The sequence below is a fragment of the Chaetodon auriga genome, chromosome 5 (assembly GCF_051107435.1).
Source record: "Chaetodon auriga isolate fChaAug3 chromosome 5, fChaAug3.hap1, whole genome shotgun sequence".
Taxonomy (NCBI): Eukaryota; Metazoa; Chordata; class Actinopteri; order Chaetodontiformes; family Chaetodontidae; genus Chaetodon; species Chaetodon auriga.
The window spans coordinates 1,940,515-1,966,065 of record NC_135078.1 but is presented as its reverse complement, the minus strand read 5'-3'; the positions used below and the strand labels follow the sequence as shown (position 1 = coordinate 1,966,065).

Below are 25,551 nucleotides of genomic sequence, written 5' to 3'. Positions count from 1 at the left end.
ACATTGTGACCATGACAGACGCTACATCAGACACTCTATGTCCTGTTGTTCAGACCTCACGTGCACTCTCCAGTCAAGCTGATGCACAGACACAGGTCAGGTCTAGGTTTGGCTGCTTTATCAAGCCTGTGAATAGGCTCATACAAACCATGTCCAGGCAGGATGTTGTTCAAGACAAGTTCAATGTTAGAGCTGTTTGCAAATCTGTGTTCCAGGCTATTACTGACTAAAGCTTCAGTCCATGAGCCTATATATATATTTATATATATATTTTTTTCATGCTATGGTGTAAGTGACATGTGACACTACTTTACATTTCCTCTCTGTAATGTATCTGGGGTTTACAGGGTGCCCTGCTGCCAGTTGTTGGATTGAGGGATTAACGCTGCTCTCATACCACTTCTTCCTTATGGGAAACATTCAGTGTTGGTTTTCTTGGAATTGACCCTTTTGTGATTTGTAACCTTGTTGTGTATTCTGGATACCGTGTAGTTGGCAGTCCATTTTGATAAAATTCAGTGGGGGTGGATGTAACAGAGTTGGAAAATTGTAACTTGTTCAATTCTATGTTCAGAGTATATGTGGGGATTTTATTTATTATGTATTTATTTTGGTGTATAATTGTGAATTTTATCTTAATGTGTTATTTTATTTCATTACTATTTTTATTTGCGTTTGGCTCTTACCTCTTTCTGTACCTCCTGGGCTTCCATACCACAGTATGTCAACCCCTCACAGTGCTCTGATACACTGATGAGGGAGAGCAGTGTGAGAGAGAGAGCCAGACTCAGAAGACGTGAATGTCTATTTATTGTCTTCTGCAGAAAATAAATGGAGGAAAACTACACCTGAGTTATCATTTCCACCTCAGTCGACACACACTTCCCTCCGTGCCCCCGTTACATGAACACTAACGTAACGTAGATAACTTGGACGTTAATGAAAACTCACCCCATAAGAAACTGAAAAGTATTCCTGCAGACTTCATTGCCACCGACCAAATGAGAGGTTTGGGGGTGCTTTCTTTTTGTCGGATGTAATCATCTCAGAAGTAACTACTGTACGTCTTTTCACCTCAAGGTGTCCAATTATTCTCATGTCCTGCCACTCTCTTTCGGTAGCTAACAAATCCATCCTTATGTTGTACAAAAGCTCTGGAGAAAGTTTGTGGCAACACGACTGTGTCCCAAGGAGAGAATTCTCCTTTCTTCTTCCATAGCATTTGCAGCCAAAGTCACGGATCTTCTCCATTTCTCTGCATTTATTGCCTTCAAATGTTACAGTAGATATAACTTCTGATATCTTATGCTCCAGCTCCTCTGCTGCAAGGCCGAGGGATTCTTCGTTGTCTTCATCTTCAGCTAAGGTCAAGTGTAGATTAGGGATGTTCTCCAGTGTAATGCAGTCGCTCTCGTCAATTTCTTCAGTTTCATCTTCTAGTTCGGGTTCAGAATCAGAAGTGAGATCAGCGTCACCATAACCAGAAGCATCTGTCTTGTTGAAGAAGTACTGCCAAAGATTTATGCTGTAACAGCCACAATTTAGCTCTTCTGCAATGCGTTTTTCCATGTCCATCTTCATTCAATGATGAAAACACATGCAGCTTCCTACTTTATATGCAGGAGCGGCTGCATAAGTAGCCATGTGGTTCCCTTTTAACGTGCAGCTGATTGGCCGAAAAAAGAACAGAAGCACGTGAACAGTAAAAGAGAACCAGTATGCTAATTTTACTGTTGAATCACCACACCCCCAACTAGGACCGAGCTACCAGCAGAATTTCCTCTAAAACAACCCAAATTCAAATCCAAAGTTTATGGTTTTAAGGTCCCCAATACTGTTATTTGAAACATGGAGTGGTACATATTCTGCAAAAAAATGAAAATCACTAATTTTTTTTAAAAAAATCGATTTTTCTTTCTTTACACAACTTGTGCAGGGCCGACTTGTTGCTGGTTTTCTCGTGGCTGGTCAAATATGTTTTGCTCTTGCAGCTGGATCTGCGACACCTTGATGCATGTGTTTCATCCACCATCTCTGGAAGATAGATGGCGCCATATTGTCTCAGAGCTGCATTTGGTTGTGTTTCCACTTTTGTCGTGGGAGATTGTAGTCATCTTCATTTTCACTTGCGATTCCTGCTTAGGCCCAAGTAATCAACTCTTCACCAAGGAGCAGTTTGAAGTCAAGGAACTTCAGTGGTTTCTACCCCAGAAACTGGCAGTGGCACTCTTATACTGAAGCCATGACTTGGTGATTGCCAGGTCAAAAAAGTGGAAAACTGCACGACTGTCCATTTCTGAGTGCAAGAGGCCATCCTATAGAAACTCAACGTTTGGTCAACCAAGTCCATGCCACTCATGTTGGTGTTGTACTCAGCAATTGCCAGTGGCCTTGACACCTGGACAAACCTTTTGTCTTTCTTGGACCATCTTCTGCATGTGTCCTGAGGTTCAATGCCATAGGCAGAGGATGCCATGACAACTGGCTTGTTATCCAACCACTTTATGACAGCAAGTTCAGGAGGACTATCATCTCTGATGCCCCTCTTCCTTTCTTTCTGGAGGGCTTATCCCCTATGATCTTGCGTTCCTTTGGAACCCTGTTATTCATGAGGGTTCCAGTCCCTGTCAGCCCTTTTGTCATCAAGGTGTCGAGGAGGTTGATCATTGTAAAGAACCTGTCAAAGAAAAGGTGGGTTCCTTGAGGAACAGACTCTGCCAAATGAAGAACAGCTTTTTCTCCAATGCCCTTTCCTCCTGTAACTCTGAAGGTAGTCTTGCCTTGGTAGACCAGAAAGTCTAAAACCAGACCAAGACAAACACCTTCAACCCAGTTAGGTATGGTTTGCCCGGTACATACTGGCACGCTGAGCATTTGACCAGTAAATGGAACCATTTGCTTGTCAATATTCAATTTTCCTGTTCTAGGCAGACTCAGACATCATTGCCTTACTTTGGTCAAGAGGGGCCTGATTCTCCACAAGAGATCACTTCTTTTTTCATCGTCTGAAACATCAAAGTTGTTGACGATCTTAACGGAATTTCTTAGCTTCTAAAACCGATTTCTGGTCATGGATTCTGCTACAATTTGAACTCTGGTATTTGAGGCCCAATACATTTGAATGTTTGGATATCCTAGACAGCCCATGTAAATAGAATTTCCAAAGAATGTCTTCTGTTCTTCAGGAGTGGTATTTAGTGTTGCTCCAGACACAAGGACTTCACCCTGATTTGTGCACAGGACCATTCCTTCAAACATGGAGTCATTGATGTACTGCTTAAAATAATCCATTGGGGTCCAGTTTTGGCGTGTCATGGCATCATTGCTCTGAATAATGGAAGGATCATCGAGTTGGAATTTGAATCATAAGAAAAGCAATAAAGGGAGAAAAACAAAATTAAAATGAGTCTCAATTGTTAGAGAAAAAAAAATTTTTTTCTTAAGAATACAAACTCAAGGTGTACTTTGTATTCTTGCTCCACAGTGGATGCCGACTGGACTTAGATGTGGACTGTTCTGCTTGATCTGACTGCTCTGCATCTGCTTGCCCTGCCTGAATTTCATCCTCAGGGCTCTCTGAATCATCTTCCTCTGCTTCTGCTTCAAACAGTGCATCTTGATCTTCTTCATCAGACAACTCAATATCTGAGTTTCCATCAACAATTTGTAGTAAACCTCTCTCTGCTTCTGAGAATGACTCCCTTTCTTGTCATTTGAAAAAACAGAACAAAATGGAGAAAACAACTACAAATGTCCACTATGGAGGACATTTTTTAAACACTTAAATACTATGTGAAAATACAGTTAAAATAATTCAGACAATGTTTTAATGTGTTGCTAAGAGATTTATATAAAATATGCCAACAACGTTTTCCTTAACGAAAGAGAAAGGTGCCAAAGCCCCACCTCTTCACATTAGGTATCACTGAAAAGCCCGATAGCAAAAGGAGTTAATTCAGTAGTATGCAGTGGGTGGGAGATATTCAGGTTTGCAAATGTCCTCCACAGAGGACAAATTTGAACTACTGGTAGTCAGGAGGATACAGACACATCCGTTAGAGTGATTCTGTAATTAGCAAAAGGGCTAGCAGAGCAGGGTCACATATAGGTAGGTTGTGGAGGACAAATATACCTGTCTTATGTACCCACCTTTAAAAGCTGACAGACCTTTGTGTTCTAAATATTTGGGGTTACTTAGGATATCAGTATGAAACTGAAGTAACTTACATGAGAAAATGTATCTTAAGAAAAAAAAACAAAAACGCATTCATTAAAAGGTAAGTATACACTAATACATACTTATAAATATTGAATTCAATGTCTTTCATATTCTGCTGATATATCCCCCTAAATATTACACACTAGTACTTTAACTAGTAGATGTAAAATATTATATGGCTACTTTGCAAAAACAGTATGGTATACTGCGTCTGATTCATATAAGTTGTTCTGATTGTTCAGTACATATCAATAATGCACAGTAAAAATAATGCAAAGTAAAAACACCAAATAAAATCTAGCTATATAGGAGTGTGATTGAGTGAGTGAATGAGTATAACCTCAAGCCCAGTGTTTCCCAACCTTTTTGAGCCACGGCACATATTTTACATTAGAAAAATGTAGTTATTGAAATTCAAGGAAAATCTAGTCTCAATTTACTCAGTTTACTCAGTATGAAACCTGGGCCTGTTTAGTTGAACACAAAGCTGATATTCTTGCAGGAATTGAAGAAAGACACACGGGAAGATTTCACCTGATTGGTGCTCAAAGCCTTAGAGCACCAGTCAGGTGAAATTGGATAATCTTCCACAGCACACCTGAAGATTTCTCATGGCACACTTGGTTGGGGTTGGGGAACACTGCTCTAGCCATTTACCTCATACCCCTTATAAATGTTTTTGAAATAATGCAGGTAACTCAATTTACTCCAGAAAAATATTAATATCAGCCTGGATTACAATCAAAAAAATGTGTGAGATTTTAAAGAAAACAATTTATTTCCTTATTTATCACATTAGCAGTGTAAGATGGCTAATAGCAGTGCTTTAAGGAGTGATGGTGGGTGGAGCAGAGCTCTACCTGAAGGTAGCTATTCTCCAACTGAGCTTGAGTGCACATAAGCAGCAGGAAGAAAATTGTTAAATTTAGTGAATAAGCTCTTCCCTTTCCATCCCCCTCCTTGTGTGACTTGTACTGAATCACTGTGGAGAATATGCCAAATGTCAAAATGATTGTCACAGACCACTGGTCGGATTTAAAAGGTATGGCAAGAGGCATACTTATTGTGTTAGTCCAGCTAAGAAAGAAGTCATGAGATTGTCTATCTTGTGCAAAATGGATTTACAGTTCAAAGTTCTAGTCCATGGAGTTCCCCTTGTCTCCTTGATACAAAGTCTGATGGAAGTCCAAAGAACTGATTTCCACAAGGTGCTTTGCATGACCAAATCTAGCATGCGTTTTCTTATAGGTTTGTAGATGAACAGTTGTATAGGTATGGGTAGTCTATTGCACTTTATTTTCTTATAGATTGTACTGTAATGACCCAGCATTTGGGTAGCGTAAATAACAAATATGTGTGGTTGAAACAACCCAGAATATTTATTAATTTGACCCAGCATTTGGGTAGGGTAAATAACAAATATGTGTGGTTGAAACAACCCAGAATATTTATAAATTTGACCCAGCATTTGGGTAGCGTAAATAACAATGTGTGGTTGAAACAACCCAGATAATTTGACCCAGTATTTGGGTAGAATATTTAACTCATCTGTTGGGTTAAAATGGACCAACCCATCTTGCTGTGTCAAATTAACTACTGCTGGGCTGGTGCTACAATGACCCAGTGGTTGGGTTATAAAACAGCCCAAATTGGGTTATTTTTAACCCACCAGTTATAAGTGTGTATGCAAAAAACATTTAAACAATACTGGAATCTTTACAAGGCGCCGCCTTGAAATTTATCATTACAAAATATCCACAATATAAAATGTTCTATCATTCAGGTCAAGAACTGGAACAGTTTAAATCAGTGTCAGTAAAACATTCAGTGCAAAACAACTGACAACAGTTAACAGGCCTAGTGTCCATTTTTCAAACGTCTGTTTGCCTGGCAGTAACAAGCTGTCCTTGAGGCCGTTAGCTCTACTTGCAAGCATTTTAGTTTCAAGAAACTTTACCAGTTTGGACTCCCCTCCTGGCATTTCATAGATTGTACTCTGCAGGAATTGCCACACATGTTCACACTGCTTCGGGTATGTAATGTCTAAGATAAAGAATGCCTTGAAGCAGACATCGATGGCCTGAAGCAGTGCGTCGTGTTCCAAAGCCTGTCCAGCAATGATGACAAAGGCCTGAGATGCATGCTGATCATCATTTCCCAGTGTCAGGATGTAGGAGTATGGTCTGGATGCCTTGGCCTCATGGAGGTACACCACCATGTTTGTTCCAGGCTAAAAAAGAAAGAAAGAATGCAAGACAGCAAGTGAGAGAGTATGAGTGAGTAAGGACCACATGTCTACCAACTAGTATAGTAAAATTAAAAAATAGACAATAGGCTCGTTATCAAGCCACTGCAGAGCTTGATGATGAGCTGATCATTTGAATCAGGTGTGGTGGAGGCGGGAAACATCTAAAACAAGCAGGGCAAGGGTCCCCAAGGACCAGAATTGAGAAACACTGCTTTCCTAAAATATTAGGAAACTATATCCCCAGGTTGAATTTGCCTGGAATTGTCCTTAAACTGGCGAATTACCTGGCTAGCTAGCAAACTAACTAGCCGGCAAATTAGCCTGCTAACTAGCGAACCAGCTAGCTAGCTGGTGAACTCAAAATAAACATGACCATACGCCCACGGGCATTATGAACTAGTTTCATTAATTCATTCAGTAAATGGCTGAGACCAAACAGAAAACCTGTATCCATGTGTGCTTCCATGATAACGGCTAAATGGCTAGCTACATTGTTAGCCAAACTAACCAACTAGCCTCGACAATATAAAGATACTACTTTAATAGGTAACGCAACACAGACAATGTGAATTAGATATGTAGTGTGCACAAACCTTTTATTATTGATTTGCCTCGCCACGAGGATGATCGGTCAGGTTCTCCCGGTGCTAATATGCGTGAGCTCTCAGTGCATGGAGCCTGGTGCGGTGTGTAGATTCGTGGTGAAGCACGTCTGTTGACGTGATGACGTTCGAAGCACAAACAACCCAGGTGCTGAGTCAACCGATGTATGTTGGGTTGATGGATTTTGACTTGCACATGAGTTGCACAAAAATAACCCAAATCCCATACAAATAACCTCTAATGGGTAAAACATTTCATAACCCCGTGGTTGAGTAGAAGAAATAACCCAGCTGTTTTTAGCGTGCATGTGCTCCCGACATCTCAGCTTTTGTGACTCCATACATGCACATTGGCATGTCTAATGACCATGCTATTTTTTAGAAGCTAGTTAATAAACTATTGTGAGATGATGTGTATTCTGATGAGTTGCCTAGACACATGACGACACTCGTCAACTGTCTCCCTCACACTCAGTCTTTCCAAATGTGAATTTTTTGAAAAGGTGCTGTCCTCTATCTTCTCAACGTTGTTTCAAGATGGGTGTGTTCTGCAGATGCAAAGATCATGGCCATGGTCTGTACCAACCACCAGGAGAGAGCCGTGCTGTTCTATCGCCAGCTCTACAAAAACTTTTCCTTTGAAACAGCTCCGCTGACTGCTTTAACCAGTCCCTCAAAGCCCTTCACTTGGTCTAGCAAGTGTCAACAGTCTCTTGAGAGGTATACTGTATAGGTTTACTGTGTTGCACTCATGTCCTGTCTGCCCCAGATTTCTCCTTTCAGGCCTTTCAGCTTGAAGGTGATACCAGTGCAGCTAGGGCTATTCTTCTGCAAGAGCATGACCAGGGCATCGATCATCCTGTAAGTTACATTTAACACAAGTTTAACAAACATCAACTTAAGTATTTTACCACTGAAAAGGAAGCTCTTGCAGTACAAATTTTCCCCTACAACATTTCCAGGTTTACCTTGGCCAATGTATAAAACCTATAACCTATAAGTCTCTTGTGTTCCTCTACAGAATGTACAACCACAACCACCATCTTATTCTGATGGCTTTGTCACATGCTATGTAGTTAAATGGTTTCTTTTGTTGTCCACTTTAATTGTATTTATTGTTGACCGGATTCTCTATACCTTTCCTGCGTCTGACTTCCTGCCTGGCTCGATCTGCTCTGAGCAGCTCGACTTGGCATCCATCAAAAATAGACTAGGCACTTATTCTCCACAGAGCAGAGCAAAGAGGCGCATCTGGGATGCTTCTGAAACATACTGCTGTATGTCTGGTGGAATTTACTTAATCATTATTAAGCATTGTCTAGAATGTTGTTCCCCCGAGCCACCTCATCTTAAACAAATGGCTCCTCTCATCTCCTTATCCTGCTGTTGGGGCTGTTAAAGCTGCCTCTCCTCTGGAGGCTGGTATCACTGCTTACTGTCCTGCTAATGCCCTTCCTCAGGTCACTGTCCCTGATGGGTGCTGGCTACAGCTTGAAGCCAAGCCTAAAGCCAGGCAGTTCTGCTCTTCTCATGTCTCATGTCTGCTAATGTCACTAATAACATCCAGCTGGAATATAAATATGACATTCTCGATTTGAATGACTTCCCTCCTCTGGCTGTGGATTCCAGGCTTCCTTCTCTGCCTTCCCTGCTGTTGTGTGGGTCCCACAGCTCATCCTCACCTCCCTCAACCTGCCATACCTGAGTACTCCATTCGCACAACAGCTTGCCACTCCACACACATACTTTTTGCTTTCCAGGTGCACAGGTGACTGATATTATACAGAAGATTCCTAGCATCCTGGCCAATTACCCACTTGCCAAAAATATTGTCCCTCATGTTGGTTGGAATGACAGACTTCTGAAACACTAAATTTTGACTTACCAAACTCCTTGACTCTCTCACGGTCCAAAGTAAACGGATCTCTGTCATTATTTCCCTCCCCCAACTCAACTGTGGTATGGTTTGCTTCAGCCACACTCTCAGCTTCCACACCTGTCTGCAGTTAACCGGTGCTGTCCACAATGTAGCTCTTGCTGACAATTTTAATTTTTTTTATGTGATCCTTACTGAATCCACTCCACCAAACTTCATGTTTGTGTCTGAAGTACGACAGCACAAAAAATAGTGGGCCTTTTTATAGGGATAAGTTGCTCTGTAAGATATCATTTGGAGAGTTTTTGTCCTTTGAATATGTGTTGTTTAAAAAGGAGTACACATTTCTGTGTATTTCATCTGTTCATTACACTGAAAATCAGCATTAGGCCTTAAAGTGCAAAAAAAGGTACATTAGTATACAAATTTTGTGGAAACTATTAAATCTGAAACTGTCCTAGCTTCTAATTGTGTGAATGATCTATTGAATACCCAGAATTCTAAACTTTCAAATGTAAATTATACCATTGCTATTAATTGTATATGTAAATTTGGGTGTTTCTGCAGTGTTGTTTTATCTTTTATCCTCACTTGATTTAAGCTGCACAAGCTTACTTTTAAATTTTGTATCTCTTGCATTCCTTGCCTTTGCAGTTTTTAATGCAAATCTCTTACCATTGCTGTGTTATTTTTACTCAGTCAAGCACATGAATTGCCATGATGAATGAAATGTACTAAACTAATACATTTGCCTTGCCTTTTGTGATGCACAGTATTTTAGATCCAGTTTCCCCATCTCATTATTGTCATGGTGATCCTTGACAGCCAAATAGTCTTGGGACCTAGTGTAGTGCAAACATGATTTATAGTTAATAAGACATGAAAGACACTGTGGTAGTTTGCAAAGTTAAAGGAAAACAGGAGTAGAAATTCTTATTCTTATTATTATTGTCATTATTTGAAAGGGAATAGTACTAGGGTGATAATTCTGATTCTAGATAAAAGTTTTACCACAACACATACCCATCAACAACATATTTTCAACTAAAACCTAAAAATGACTCATGACTGTAGGGACAATGAGCTGATGTAGAATTTATTCTAGGTATAGTGAGGAGAACTGTACTTGAAAAAGTCAATCCAGACCCAACCTATATCGATGAACTGGGAGCCTGTGGATAACATCCAGGCTCCCAATTGATGGTCAGTCAGCTGGCCAGTCTCTGGCAAGGAGCCAAAAAGTCCATATTTCATAGTTCACCCATTCAATTGATAGTCACAGAGATTCACAAATGTTGTCTATTAGATGCAAGAGACGTCTCTCATGTTTATTTTCATTGGCCAACTATTGTCCCAGAAGAGGAATTTTTAGTTGCAATAATGACTCATTCCTTGGTAGCTGAATTATGGGTTTTGTATTGAGCGCTGACTTCCTCCTTAGTGGTCTGAGAGCATTTTCTAGTATGTAGTTATCATTATGATATGATTATCAAACTTTCCATAATTTTTAGGAAAGTGATATAGACTGATAAAAATAACATTAATTTGTAAGAAAGTGAAAATGTTCAATAATAAGAGGCTAATTAGAAGTAAATACATGTATTTTTATTTTCATTTTTAAATGTCCAGCCCCACAGAAAAATTCTGGCCCCTGCACAAATGCAGTAGAGGACTCCTGTCATACCTTGTGTTACGAATAGGCCACATTATGAAATGTAACATTTTCTATTTCTATATATCTATTTCTATTTTGAGATTAATGTACTATCAATCAACAATTTGTTAGCATCACTGAATATACAGTGTAGCTGGAGATCATCCAAAGCAATCGTGTCCCTAGATGAATGTGGGTTAGTTAAATGTTGCTTATTTCCCTGTGGTTGACATCACTGTCATGGGGACATTAACTTCTGGTGAGAATGTTGTGTGTTGTTGCTGCTTAGTTCACACATTAATGGTACACAAGAGAATTTGCTATCAGCTCTTAATTCGCAGATACAGAATGTTTGATTAATTATTATTTTCAATATTATTTCATCACCAATCATTCCCAGTCTTCTGACCTTGAATATAAGTCATTTATGGACCTTTGAATAATAAGTTTGAGAACCTCTCTGGTTTGTTAGTCCAACAATAAGCATTAGTTATAAGTCAACAGTTGTTACTTCGTTGTGTTCATCCAGTAGGCTATTCTGTACAAAGAGTGGAAGTCTTGTGCAGCCCTGCCACAACTTACATAGACACTCCCTCTAATGGCACAACAACTCCTTCAAAAAAACAAAACAAAACTCCAAAGCACTGTAACGATAGATTAAAGGCTAGCCTTTTTCATAGATACATACATAAAGGAAGTTAGCAATTGTGACCATACATTTGTAGATGTCATTAAGCACTTCATATGTAAACATTAAGGTCTAAAATGTAACCAAGCATACAATATGCATTAAATAGCCTTTATCCTGCATCTACTATATTTGGCTTCATTTGTATGGTTTTTGTGGCCGCTAAACCTGCACAAATAAGGAAATAAAAATAAGAAAAATAAGAAAAAAAACCCTATAACTCTCACAAGTGAATAATGTCTTGGTGCTCTGATGCTATTTTCATGTATTTAAATTAGGTCATATGTATACATTTATCTCATAGTGGTTATATATGTGGCTGCATGGAAAAGGCGGCTGAGGTATGAGGTTCTGGTGGGGGTATGAGTTTGTTTGTTTGTGTAGCTTAATTGAGTGGGTGTCATTCCATAGTGCTGAGTGTGTATCGCCTCCTTCATTGTCCCAATGCAATGCATATGCAGGCAGACATTTTGAGTTAACTTTTTCACTAAATAGTGGACTGTGGGAGTCTTATTTGTTGTTGTGGCTTGGTATGACTCATAATACAAAGACAATTTACCTTTTCTCCGTTAGTGCTCCCCAGCACATAGCAGCCCATGATGTGGATGAGGTTGGGCTCTGGGTTCAGCTTACTCATCAGTCCACTGAGCCTCCGCCAAAATCTGGACACATGGGAGAGGTGGGAGGTTAAGAAAATCAACAACAAATAAAGAGCACCAGAGGAAATGTGAAAAGCAATTTTGAAAGAGAGCCAAGGCCAAAACTAAATGATGGTTTTACAAGAGATAAGAGTGAACACATGATAGTCACAATTCTAAACACAATTTGGAGGTAGTCCAATGGTTAGAAATTTTTGCTGCATGCTTTTATGCCACCTGCAATCATTTAAATGTAATTCACAAAATTGTGTTTAAAAGGGTAAAAGGAAGAGCTGCATTTCTGCATCAATCCATTTGTTTGTTTTAAACTGCTCAGGTGTGGCTTACAGGAATTACACAAACATTTAACTCATGTGGTTGGTGATGTCTCAAATCCCAAACAAATATATTTGTTTACAGTGATAAGTTATAATGATAACTTACTGGATCATGTCTTCCTCCTTCTCCACCTTTGCAAAGGTGGCGACCTTGTTCTTCAGTAAGTACAGATGTCCGGGACCTCCCTGGGGAAATTGCGTGCATAAGAATAGCAAGCCAGATCATATCATGCATTTTCTACCTAATATATTTCACACAGCCAACAGAGGATGTGTTACATTATTCAAGAGGACTGCGAATGAGAGCAACATCATTTCAGAGCCTGCAATATTCCCTTTACACCACTACAGCATCTCAGAACATATCTGATCTGAACTCTCACCTCATTATATCACATACTTTCACATTCATGTGTGTATTTTCTACCATCACTGTAGTAATTTAAAATGTTCGTTTGATATTTCATTGTCATCTGTGTATTTAGGCTATACTTTTTGACCTTACCCAAATTCATCTTAGTTCTATCTTTATTGTGTCATTTAGTAACATATGTTATATTGTAGCATTCAACACTGACTTTATGATTTTTTAATTATATTATGGAGCAACACAGTATTAAATAAGTAAATAAATAATTACAAAATAAATAATGAAATGACTAAATTGTGTAAAATATAGAAATGACAATTATTTCTGAAATACTTTAAGAAATTATTAAAACTAGACTCATCATTATAACATGTTTCAGATTTCCTTTCATTCAGTTCGTTTTTATTTCATTGCTCTTTTTCCCCCAGTAACACTTATTTAATGTCAAGTTTTATATCATAACAATTTTCACTTCCCATCACCTCCCTCGCACCTTTCAGCTAACATGCTCCCTGGTTCCTTAACATAGCAAGTTGAAACATGGCCATCTTATTTATCCAGTTAACTCCTGTTGGCTACAGCAATAACTATGTCAAAGTAATTCTGAATAAGCAACCTAACAGGTATTAGGTGTACATAAACACCACCAAATCTCTCTCTCTCTCTCTCTCTCTCTCTCTCTCTCTCTCTCTCTCTCTCTCTCTCTCTCTCTCTCTCTTTAACTTATTTTACCTTATTAAGGGCTCACATGCTACCTACCTATTTGGAAAATTGCTAAGGGGGGTTAAGTGGCACTGTGGCAGTGGCAACACTGTCACCTCACAGCTAGAAGGTCTGGGGTTCGATTCCCGCTGTGGGCGCCGGGGGCATGTCCTCCACCATGCCTTCAATGCCTGCTCGAGGAAAGGGGCCTTTCTGTGTGGAGTTTGCGTGTTCTCCCCGTGTTCACCTGGGGTATCCTCCATAAAAACCCCAACTAAAAACATGCAAGCAAATCACCACCTGACCATTGGTAACGAAAGGAACTGGGTCCCCGCGCGGACTGGAAGGACTTTCCAGGATGGGTCAAATGCGGAGAAAATAATTTTACTAAGCATGGTGTGTGTGCAGTCTCCCCCCTGTAGCATGTGTGTGCTGTGATAAATAGTCTATTAATCTACTCAGCAACAAAGAGAAATATACTTTAGTTAGTTAATTCAGAGTTGCCTAAATTGTTCCTTCGAGACAGAAACACAACTCTGTAGAGAGCAAAACGACAGAAAGTCTTTCTCTGTGGTAGCTCAAGCCAAGATAAACAAACCAACACTGCTAACACTGGCTAACCCCTACAGTAGCCTTGTTAGGGTTAGGTTTTAAAATGTAAAGAGGTTTAATTATGTCTGTGTGCTGTCTTTACTTATAGTTGCTTACTCAAGCAACTGCTCTGTACAGTTGGTCACTGTATTCACAGTTGTGCTATCTACACTTTACAGTGGTTTGCACCAACTTTTTTACAAGGTAATAATAATAATAATAATAATAATAATAATAATAATAATAATAATGATAATGATAGCAATACATGTTATTTAAAGGCACCTTTCATGACACTCAAGGTCACCTTACAACATATAAAACCAAATACAGATAAAAATGAAAGGTAGTACACAGCAAGCAGCAACATAAAGACATGCATTTACAGTCGACAACAGGCAACTGAGTAAAAGCTAACATTTAGTCAGCAAAAATGGGGTGCAGTTGTAGCAATTACAGTGAATACGATATTCTAAATAGATGGGTTTTGAGAGCAGTTTTGAATTCTGTAACTGAGTCCAGTATGCGAATGTGATGGGGAAGTGAATTCCAGAGTTTGGGTGCAGAACAGGAAAAGGCCTCGCTACCCATTGTACTAAGATTAAAGACTGGCTGTGCTAGTTGATTGGCTGATGAACAAGAAGGAGTGTGAGTGTGCAGCAGGTCTGTGAGATGGGGGGGGGGGGGGGGCGGGGGGGGGGGGACATGTTCAGTGGGTTTTGTGTATGTGATGATCCGTGCTGCAGAGTTCTGAATGAGTTAAAGTCTATGAGTGAGTTTATTGGGGATGCCTGCCAGGACAGTAGTCAATGCAAGATGTAACCAGAGCATTAACCTAGATTTCAGTGGAGTGTTGTGTTAGAGCAGGACGGAGTCTGGAAATGTAAGTAAGTGGAAAAAAGTAATGCGGGAGATGTTGTTGGTATGATTTAGGAGGAGAGAGTATTGTCCAGGATAACTCCAAGGCTCTTGACCTGTGTGGAGACAGGAATGATTGTGTCAGCAATTGGGAGGGAACAAATAGTATTTTTAGCGAGCATGGATTTTGTGCCAATGAGCAGTAGCTCGGTTTTACTGCTGTTTAGTTATAGGTAATTTTTTGTCATCCATATGTCATGCAGACAGGCAGTAAGGGTAGTGGGGGCCAGAGTGGAGGTGGGCTTAGTGGGCAGATATAGCTGAGTATCATCAACGTAGCAAGGAAAGTGAATACCATAGTGGTGGAAGATTTTGCCAAGAGGGAGGAGGTAAATGATGAACAGGAGTGGTCCCAACACTGAACCCTGAGGAACGCCATGGTGAACAGTGGTGCTTTCAGAATGGTAGTTCTGTATCTGAACAAAGTGTGCTCTACCTGTATGGTAACAGGTAAACCACCGGTACACAGTGCCCCTGATTCTAATGGTAGCCAGTCTATCCAGGAGAATTTGGTGTGATATGGTATCAAAGGCTGCTGTGAGGATGAGGTTACAAAGTAAACCAGAACCAGCTGTACAGAGGAGGTCGTAATCCTGACCAGTGCGGTTTTTGTCCTACGCTTGGGACGAAAATTGATTGGAATTGTTCAAAAAGATTGTTGCTGTCGAGGTGGGCCTGAAGTTGAGTTGCAACTACCCTCTCAAGAATTTTGGAGATGAATGGTAAGTTGGAAATTGGTCTGTAATTGTTATGATCACTGGAGTCTAAACCAGTTTTCAATGTTGGTTTAATAATGGCAGTTTTCAGTGAGGGGGGGACCATACCAGTGGATAGAGAGGATTTGATGATGGACATTATTAGGGGGATGACTGATGGCAAGCATGCTTTAACTAAGGTTGTCGGAAGTGGATCCAGGTGACACATGGCTGTATTTGACTTAAGTTTGATAATATGACTTTCGGTTGGAAGACTGAACTCATATAGGACAGTGGATGGGGATAGTTCCAAGCTGCTTGATAATGGTAGGGAGGTCTGCATGACATTAGCACAGGCCAGCTGCTCATGGATTGTACTGATTTTAGAGTTAAAAAAATGTTAGAAAATCTGCATTGTACTTTGGAGATGTTACTGAGCATGCTGACTTCCGGTGGGTTGGTTAGTGTATTCACTGTGGAGAAGAGAGTCCTGGTGTTTCGCTCACCTACACTGATGATATTTGCATAATAGGAAGATTTTGTTTTTGAAAGGGCATTTTTGTAGTGAAGGATATGGTCAGAGTACATTTGTTTATGAACAGTAAGTCCAGTCTTGGAGCAAAGCCTCTAGTCGCCCACCATAGACCTTGAGTCGATGTAATTCAGGTGTGTACCAGGGAGCGGTATGAGTAAATGAAACAACCCATGTTTTCAGCAGAGCTAAACTATTCAGTGCAAACGATAAGGTATGGTTGTAGTAGTCAGATTTTGAAGTGAGAGTGGAGGGTGGGGTTAGAGGAAATTAGACTGTTGAGGTCATCTGGGTTAATGTGTGTAATGTTGCGGTATGATATGGGGTGATGCACTCTCGGTTTACCAAGAGATTAATGTTAAAGTTGGATAAGACAGCTTTGTGGTCTAAGATAGGTAGTTCTGTAGAGGCTATATGGTATGGTGTAATGCCAGAGCAGCAGATTAAGTCCAAAATATGACCTTTTGTGTGTGTGGGAAAGTCAACATATTGTGTAAGACCAGAACAATCTTCCCTTAAAGTCTCTGGTGAACACATTACTATTGTTGTCAAAATGAACATTAAAATCACCTGTTAGGATAATATTGGGAGACATTGCACTCAGTGTGGATAAAACGGTGGAGAACTCTGATAAAAAATGTTAGATGGCTTGGGTGGTCTGTACAGAACTACAATAATCTTGGGTTTAGGTCCATGAAGCTTAGCAGCCAACAGTTCAAAGGTGGATTGATCAGGTAGGGATATTGGTGATATTTTGATACTCTGATGGTAGATCAAAGCAAGGCCACCTCCCCTGCCAGAATAATGGGGTTTGGATACGTAGATAAATCCTGGTGGAGTTGCTGAATTTAAATGGAGAAAATCATTTGGTAATTGCCAAGTTTCTGTGAGACATAAATAGTCCAGTTTGTGATCTATAATGAAGTCATTCACCAGCAGGGCTTTATTGGTGATAGATCGGATGTTAAAAAGTGCAAATTTATGTCGGGTCCTGTATGTGTAGACAGCTGATTTCACTAGTGGTGCCAGCACACTGTGATCAACACAACGATTAAAGGGATGTGGTTTGTGTCGTCTATTTCTGACAGTAGTCTGAACGGTGAAAATGCTCTCTGGATTCTGGAGGGCAGACTTCCAAATAGATAAGGAAGAGTGAGAGTGGGCATACAGTGTATATGATGCAAATTGCATATATACAGTCCTCAATGTTGAGCGTTACCAGGCTAGTGGAAGCTGCATTCTCCAGCTCTGCATTAGGGGGAAAGGAAAATAGGGGACAGATGGGTGTGCCGACAGTTGGACAGTGGGGGGAGCTGGTGGCAAGAGCAGTTGGCTGTGGGGAGACAATCAAGGATGAGGAAGAGGTGGGGGCCGATGGGTGATTGACGTCAGGTGTAATCAGTCAGACACGTGGGGCATAGTGCACTGCATATTTGATATTAAAAGTTAGCATATGTGAGCCAAGTTTGTTCAGGTGGATTTCATCATTTCTAAAAAATGACCGGCAATTCCAGAAGAGATTGAAGTTGTCAATGAATGTCACACCATGAGCTTTGCAGGCAGACTGAAGCCACTGGTTGAGGTAGAGGACTCTACTACATCAAGCTCCACTGCAGGATAAAGGTGCAATGGGACCAGAGATGAAGATGGATTTTCCATACTGTTTTAAAAAGTTAAAGAGGAGGTTAAAGTCGCCCTTGGTCTGTTCAGATTGCTGACATGCTGTGTCATTCAAGCCTACATGGACGATGAGATGAGTAATGGACACAGGGAGTGATGGAAGTATACTGTGGAGTTTTTTTTAAAATCACTGGTATGGTAGCACCGGGGATGCAGAGTGGATACATTAAAATACCTGACATGACGGATTATTGAATCACTAATTAGGAGAGTGGTAGGGGAGAAAAGTGGACGAGGGGGTGGAAGCTGAGTGCTTCCAGGGGGCAACAGTGCATCTCTTGTGTCATCAGAGTGGGGCAAACTCATCAGGTGAGGGTGAGTGAGCTGTTCCTGTGAGTGTTGTGGTGAAGACTTGTTGTCCGTGGGAGGGAGGCTGCTCTCCAGTCGGCTGTGACAAAGTGAACCCCCCAGAGCGCCTGTTAACAGCCTCCCTTAGCAGCCTGCGGCGGTAGGAGGAGGACTTTCCTGCTTGCTTGTTACTCCGGTCGGCCCGTTCTCCGGATGTTTGAGGGTTAGCAGTAATAGCAGTTGCATCCAACGCAGGATGAGGGTCTCCTGTCAAGGGGGGGGAAATCCAGCTCCTCCAGGGGACTGTATTGGTTAGAAAGCTGAAGTTCGTGGAGAGGAGAAGGAGATGAGTCTTGGGGTTACTTGTTTCCCTTGTTGCTTCTATGGACAGCAACCCATGGACCCTGACTGAGAGTGGAGTTATGAATTTTTGGATTTGGTGTGAATGAAGTTGTTGCCGGTTTCTTTGGCTTAGCTCCTTGCTGTAGCCAGAGATCCAGCCGGATGGAGAGGTAAGTGGTGGCATACTTCAATGATATGATATCTGCGAAATAGGGAAAACAGCTACGGCAGAAAATGTGTAGTGTGTAGTGGAGTGAAGCTACTGTAGCTTAGTCTCTGCTTTGCAGGGGCATGGTGTATTAAACAAACACTGACACGCCAGGGGCCTCATTTATCAACCGTGCGTAGAAAAGGTTCTAAATTCGTGCTTAGGACTGAAATTTAGAATGTACCTCAGTACAAAAAAACCAATGATTTATTAAACGTGTATACGCACAGCTGTAGGTACTCTCTGATGATAAATCCCACCAGTTCTAACCTGCTCGTGCATGTGTAGGATCGTTTGCATTCAGAAAGGCCTCCAGTTGACCATATGGTAGCAGGAATCCCTTCAAAAACATGTCAATGGACTTTTCTCCTCTCCGAAATTATGGCAAAGAGGACGAAGAAAAGGAATTTTACCGACACTGAGATGGAAGTACTGGTTGGAGAAGGGGAGGCACATCAGAAAATACTATTTGGATCACTCAATGCAGGTGCTACCAACAAAAGAAAAAATTAGACTTGGGAGAAAGTAACAGCTGCAGTTAATGCTGTTGGGGTGGACAGAAACAAACCGGTGGGCTGCTAAAGACTCAAAAAGGCAGGTGGTCAAAACACACCCCACATTGTGGAAAAAGCACATAGAAATATCAGCAGCCTTTTACCTTTCCAATACTCCTTTGTCTGTGTTCTACATTTGGAGTTCAGTCAGTTCTATCAATTCGAAACAATTTCACACCACTCATTTTCAACAAATTCAAATGATGTGATATATGAAACATAAATTCATACAAATGGAAATATTTATTTAATTCAGGTGTGTGTATGTGTGTGTGTGTGTGTGTGTGTGTGTGTGTGTGTGTGTGTGTGTGTGTGCGTGCGCGCTGTGTCTTTAACCCTGCCCCCCCCTTCCTCCTCAGTAAGTACACAGAAGAACATCTATTATTCAGTTGAAGATATCTGTAAATCAGTTTTGACTAGTTAAAATGTAGGTTTTACATGTGAAAATATATTTGCAACATACCCAAATTGTTTTACATCCAAACTGTCAAAATTACACTTTGACATATCAGTTTCAGATTGTTACTAGTCAGCCCTATTGATCAAAGGGCATGCCTTCCGATGGCTGAGTCTGAATAAAATTATTTAATCAGAAAATCAGAAATCAGAAATCAGAAATCAGAAAAAGCTTTATTGCCAAGTACGCTTTTACACATACGAGGAATTTTTTCTAATGAAATTGGTGCATGACACATCTACTAAAATATGACACATCTACTAAAATAAGAGCATAAAATATAACAATTTAAATATATATACACAAGTCTGTTTTTGTTGTTGCTATTTACCGGAAACACAGTACTGTTTTTCAGAAAGAAGTCCAAGTTGAGTGTTAATGTAACGCATAGAGTTATATTTATATCAGACAATGTGACAGAATGAGTCCGAGGTGGAATGTGAAGGGTGTCGGGGGGGTTCCGGGCCTTGTTGGTAAGGCTGACAGCAGACGGGAAAAAACTGTTCTTGTGGCGTGAGGTTTTGGTCCTGATGGACCGCAGCCTCCTGCCAGAGGGGAGTGGCTCAAAGAGTTTGTGTCCAGGGTGAGAGGGATCAGCCACAATCTTTTCTGCACGCCTCAGGGTCCTGGAGGCGTACAGGTCCTGAAGAGATGGGAGATTGCAGCCAATCACCTTCTCTGCAGACCGAATGACACGCTGCAGTCTGCCCTTGTCCTTGGCGGTGGCAGCAGCGTACCAGATGGTGATGGAGGAGGTGAGGATGGACTCGATGATGGCTGTGTAGAAGTGCACCATCATTGTCTTTGGCAGGCTGAATTTCTTCAGCTGCCGTAGGAAGTACATCCTCTGCTGTGCTTTCCTGATGAGGGAGCTGATGTTCGGCTCCCACTTGAGGTCCTGGGAGATGATAGTTCCCAGGAAGCGGAAAGACTCCACAGTGTCAATAGTGGAATCACAGAGGGTGATGGGGGCGGGTGAGGCTGAGTTCTTCCTGTAGTCCACAACCATCTCCACTGTCTTTAGAGCATTTAGCTCCAGGTTGTTCTGATTGCACCAGGTCACCAGATGGTCAACCTCCCACCTGTAGGCGGACTCGTCGCCATCAGAGATGAGTCCGATGAGGGTGGTGTCGTCCGCAAACTTCAGGAGCTTGACAGACTGGTGACTGGAGGTGCAGCTGTTCGTGTACAGGGAGAAGAGCAGAGGAGAAAGAACACAGCCCTGGGAGGATCCGGTGCTGATGGTCTTAGCGTCGGAGAGGTGTTTCCCCAGCTTCACGCACTGTTTCCTGTCAGACAGGAAGTCTGTGATCCACCTGCAGGTGGAGTCAGGCACTCTCAGCTGGGAGCTCTCCTGAAGCAGAGTTGGGACGATGGTGTTGAAGGCAGAGCTGAAATCCACAAACAGGATCCTAGCATAGGTTCCTGCGGAGTCCAGGTGCTGGAGGATGAAGTGGAGGGCCAAGTTGACTGCATCGTCTACAGACCTGTTGGCTCTGTAGGCAAACTGCAGGGGGTCCAGGAGAGGGTCAGTGATGTCTCTGATGTGTGAGAGCACAAGGCGCTCAAAGGACTTCATGACCACAGAGGTCAGGGCGACGGGTCTGAAGTCATTAAGTCCTGTGGTCCTTGGCTTCTTGGGAACAGGGATGATGGTTGAAGACTTGAAGCAGGCTGGCACGTGACATGTCTCCAGTGAGGTGTTAAAAATGTCTGTGAACACTGGAGACAGCTGATCAGCGCAGTGCTTCAAGGCAGATGGGGAGACAGAATCCGGTCCAGCTGCTTTCCGGGGGTTCTGTCTCCTGAAGAGTCTGTTGACGTCCCTTTCATGGATGGAAAGAGTCGTCACTGAGGTGGGGGGGGGGGGGGGGGCTTTAATCAGAATCAGTATCAGAATCAGAATTCCTTTATTGATCCCCGAGGGGAAATTATTTTTTTTGCAAGTGCTCCTTACAAGAAAGGAAGAAAAGAGGAAGAAAATACATATATATAAAATGCAAATATAAAAAAAAACAAACAAACAAAAAAAATTTATACCGAGACAAATATTTATACTGAAATATATACTACTGTGCCTGGCCAGCACCTCATGAAGTGGGTGTGAGACGTTGTCAAAGATAGTCTATACCTTAGTCAGCATCCTCCTCTCTGACACCACCGTCAGAGAGTCACACTCCATCCCCACAATGTCACTGGCCTTGCGGATCAGTTTGTTTAGTCTGCTGGCGTCCGCCATCCTCAGCCTGCTGCCCCAGCACCCAACAGCATAGAGAATAGCACTTGCCACCACTGACTCATAGAAGATCCTGAGCATAGTCCGGCAGATGTTGAAGGACCTCAGTCGCCTCAGAAAATAGAGACGACTCTGGCCCTTCCTGTAGAGAGCATCAGTGTTCTTTGCCCAGTCAAGTTTATTGTCAATATGTACCCCCAGGTACTTGTAATCCTCAACAATGTCCACTCCAACCCCCTGCATGGTAACAGGGGTCACTGGTGCCTTGGTTCTCCTCGGGTCCACTACCAGTTCCTTAGTCCATGCCACATTTAGTTGCAGATGGTTCTGCTCACACCATGTGACAAAGTTGTTGACAGCAGCCCTGTACTCATCCTCATCACCCTTGCTAATACATCCAACTATCGCAGAGTCATCAGAAAACTTCTGAAGGTGGCAGGTCTCTGTGCAATAGTTGAAGTCTGTGGTGTAGAGGGTGAAGAGGAAGGGAGAGAGAACAGTCCCCTGTGGAGCCCCAGTGTTGCAGACCACTCTGTCTGACACACAGTGTTGCAGACGCACATACAGTGGTCTGCCAGTCAGGTAGTCCACAATCCAGGACACTAGGGGGGCGTCCACCTGCATAGCTGTCAGTTTGTCACCCCGTAGAGCTGGATGAATGGTGTTAAATGCACTGGAGAAGTCAAAGAACATAACCCTCACAGTGCTCGCCGGCTTGTCCAGGTGTACGTAGACATGGTTGAGCAGGTAGATGATAGCGTCCTCAACCCCAAGTCGGGGCTGATAGGCGAACTGAAGGGGGTCCAAGAGTGGCTTGACCATGGGCTGGAGCTGTTCCAGGACGAGTCTCTCCAGGGTCTTCATAATGTGGGAGGTCAGTGCCACAGGTCTATAGTCCTTGGAGTCCCTGGGCCGTGATGTCTTTGGCACAGGAACGAGGCACGACGTCTTCCACAGCATGGGGACCCTCTGGAGACTTAGGCTCATGTTGAAGACATGGTGAAGAACTCCACACAGCTGGGGGGCACAGGCTTTGAGCACCCTGGGGCTGACATCATCAGGGCCCGGAGCCTTGTTCAAGTGGAGTCTCATCAGCTGTCTTCTCACCTGGTCAGCAGTGAAGCACACTGTGGAGGTGACAGGTGGGGGAAGGGTGTAGTCCTCAGGTTGGGGAGTAAGGTCCATCTGGCAGTCTGAGGAGGTGTGAAGAGGGCTCACACCGGAGGATGGGGGGGTGTAAAGCTTGGTTTACGCTTCGGTGTCGCGGCGACGCCGTACCTACGGCATACACCCTACGCCGTCACTGAGCATTCATAGTTCTGCGTCGAGGGAACGCGTTGCTCCGCAATTCACCGCCAAGCCGCTAGGGGGGTGTGGCTGTGTCTTTGTATGGTTTCGGGGGGCTCTTGCTGCCGCGAAGCGGAGTTGTAGAGGTGGTCGTACTTGCGTACCTCCTCGATAATTCTTTCTTCTGCTTGGTCCAGTTTTTCTTGTAGCTCTCACCACAGAAACTTTGAAAATGGCGGTGTTGTTGTGCTGCGACCATAGGCCTGCAACTGAACCGAAAATTACATTCTGAACGGACCAATCACAGTCCTCGACATTCACGTCACTACGCGTTGACGCGACGCGTAGTCAGGATTTTTTGGAGGTGCGCGTCAGGCTACGGCGTAGGGTCCGCGTAGGGGTCTGCGTCGACGGCGTAGGTACGGCGTTGACGCGACGCAGAAGCGTAAACCAGGCTTAAGAAGGAGGAGAAGGAGAAGGAGGGGGGGAGTCAGAGGAGGGATGAGCCAGGCCTGAAGTGTCAAATCTATTAAAAAACTGATTTAATTCATTGGCCCTGTCAACGCTGCCTTCAGCTCCTCTGCTGTTCGTCCTGAAGCCAGTGATGGTCTTCATACCACTCCAGACCTTTCTCAAGTTGTTCTGCTGGAGTTTCCACTCTAGCTTCCTCCTGTATTTCTCCTTAGCCTCCTTGATTTTCACCTTCAGTTCCCTCTGTATCTCCTCCCTGTTACCAGCTCTGAAAGTCCTCTTCTTCTCGTTGAGGATGACTTTGATGTCCTTTGTCACCCATGGCTTGTTATTTGGATAACAATGGACAGACCTGGCTGGGACAGTGGAGTCCACACAGAAAGTGATGTAGTCCGTGATGCACTCTGTGAGCCCATCAATGTCCTCCCCATGCGGCTCACAGGGTGCCTACCAGTCTGTCACCTCAAAACAGCCCTGCAGTGTCTCGTATGTCTCCTCTGACCATCTCGTCACTGTCCTTGTGGTTGTAGGCTGACTCTTCACCAGAGGCACATAACAGGGAGTGAGGTGCACAAGGTTGTGGTCTGACCTGCCCAGAGGCAGGACCAGCGGTGGCACCACTGTGTTTGTTGTTGTTGACTTGTAAACGGCTGCAACTCTCATCTGGCTGCCACTTTTGGATTTTATTTCAGATTTGGATTTGGCGGCCGGTCCTCGCAGGGCTGACGCGCTGTCAGCATGCACCGTGATGGGAAGGGAAGTGCGGGGAAGGGACGGTCCTGTCACCCAACGTGGATCCAGAGTCGGGGCTGTTTAGCAGCACTGCTAGCAGCCTGCCAGGGTACCGAGTGGGCAAACTGAACTAGTGCTAAACCCTGCACTGTAAAACTACATGTGCCTGGCTCCCAATGATCTCTTAATCTCTGGGAATCACCTGCTGTCCAGGATTGAGGATGCCTCTGCACCCGAAGCTGACTGTGATCAAGACAGCAAAAGCAGCAGTCACAGCCCAGCTACCATGCTGAACACAGGCCAGCAGCAGCAGTCACAGCCCAGCTACCACATTGTAAACCCAGATTTTGTTTCTAATTAAACTTCTGAGTGATCATTACGTTTATGTTTTGTAAAAACCTGCTATCATTACTAAACAACATTAGTTGATTGTACTATTTAGCTCGGGGGTCAGCAAGCCGTGGCTCTAGAGCCACATGCGGCTCTTTAGTGCCGCCCTAGTGGCTCCCTGGAGCTTTTTCAAAAATGTATGAAAATGGAAAAAGATGGGGGGAAAAATATATTTTTTGTTTTAATATGGTTTCTGTAGGAGGACGAACATGACACAAACATTCTTAACGTTTTCCAAATCATTTGCTTTCATTGCCAATGCGGAAGGATTGCCTGCATGTTTGCTTTGTAATGAGAAGTTGTTGCGTGAAGATTAAAGTTACATCTTACATGCCCGATGTTGAGAAGCTGTCCAGTGATGTCCGAAAACAGAAGTCACATTAAACGGGTAAGAACACAATCCTGTCATAGGCACATATTTAGTAACAAAGTGGCTGTTTTTATAAAGTGATTTCTGATTTTTGTCAGCATATATTTGGAATGACACATCGGGATATTATAGTGTTTTGTTGCTCAGGTCTGAGGATGGCGGCGTTGTATTGTGTGTATCAAAAGAGAAGAGGATGCTGCTGCGTTTTACCCTTGCACTGACTTACTTGGCATTTGCTGACTAAACACAACTAAAGAGAAGAGGATAATGCACAGAAATCAGACTTAAACTGTATTATTTTAATTTTATTTACCTTTTCAAAAGGCTGCTGTTTTATTTTTTAAGCAGGCTGCGTTTTAATTGCATGCTGTGTTTTATTGCACTCTGTCTGTTGCCCAGATAAGGGAAAAGAGAAGAAGATTCTATTGTATTTTATTATTGAGGATTGAAGAAGACTGCATTTTA

General features: G+C 42.6%; 1 protein-coding gene across 3 annotated transcripts in view; it reads right to left on the bottom strand.

Moving 5' to 3' along the window:
* Positions 1–25,551, bottom strand: part of nsmfb (NMDA receptor synaptonuclear signaling and neuronal migration factor b) — a 153,067-nt gene that overhangs the window by 34,009 nt on the left and 93,507 nt on the right. For all 3 annotated transcript variants that reach the window (XM_076730197.1, XM_076730198.1, XM_076730196.1), the window contains 2 exons: positions 12,370–12,449; positions 11,847–11,949 (listed from right to left, as the gene is read on the bottom strand). In XM_076730197.1, coding sequence (XP_076586312.1) covers positions 11,847–11,949; positions 12,370–12,449 — 183 coding nt within the window. The remainder of the gene's footprint in view (positions 1–11,846; positions 11,950–12,369; positions 12,450–25,551) is intronic.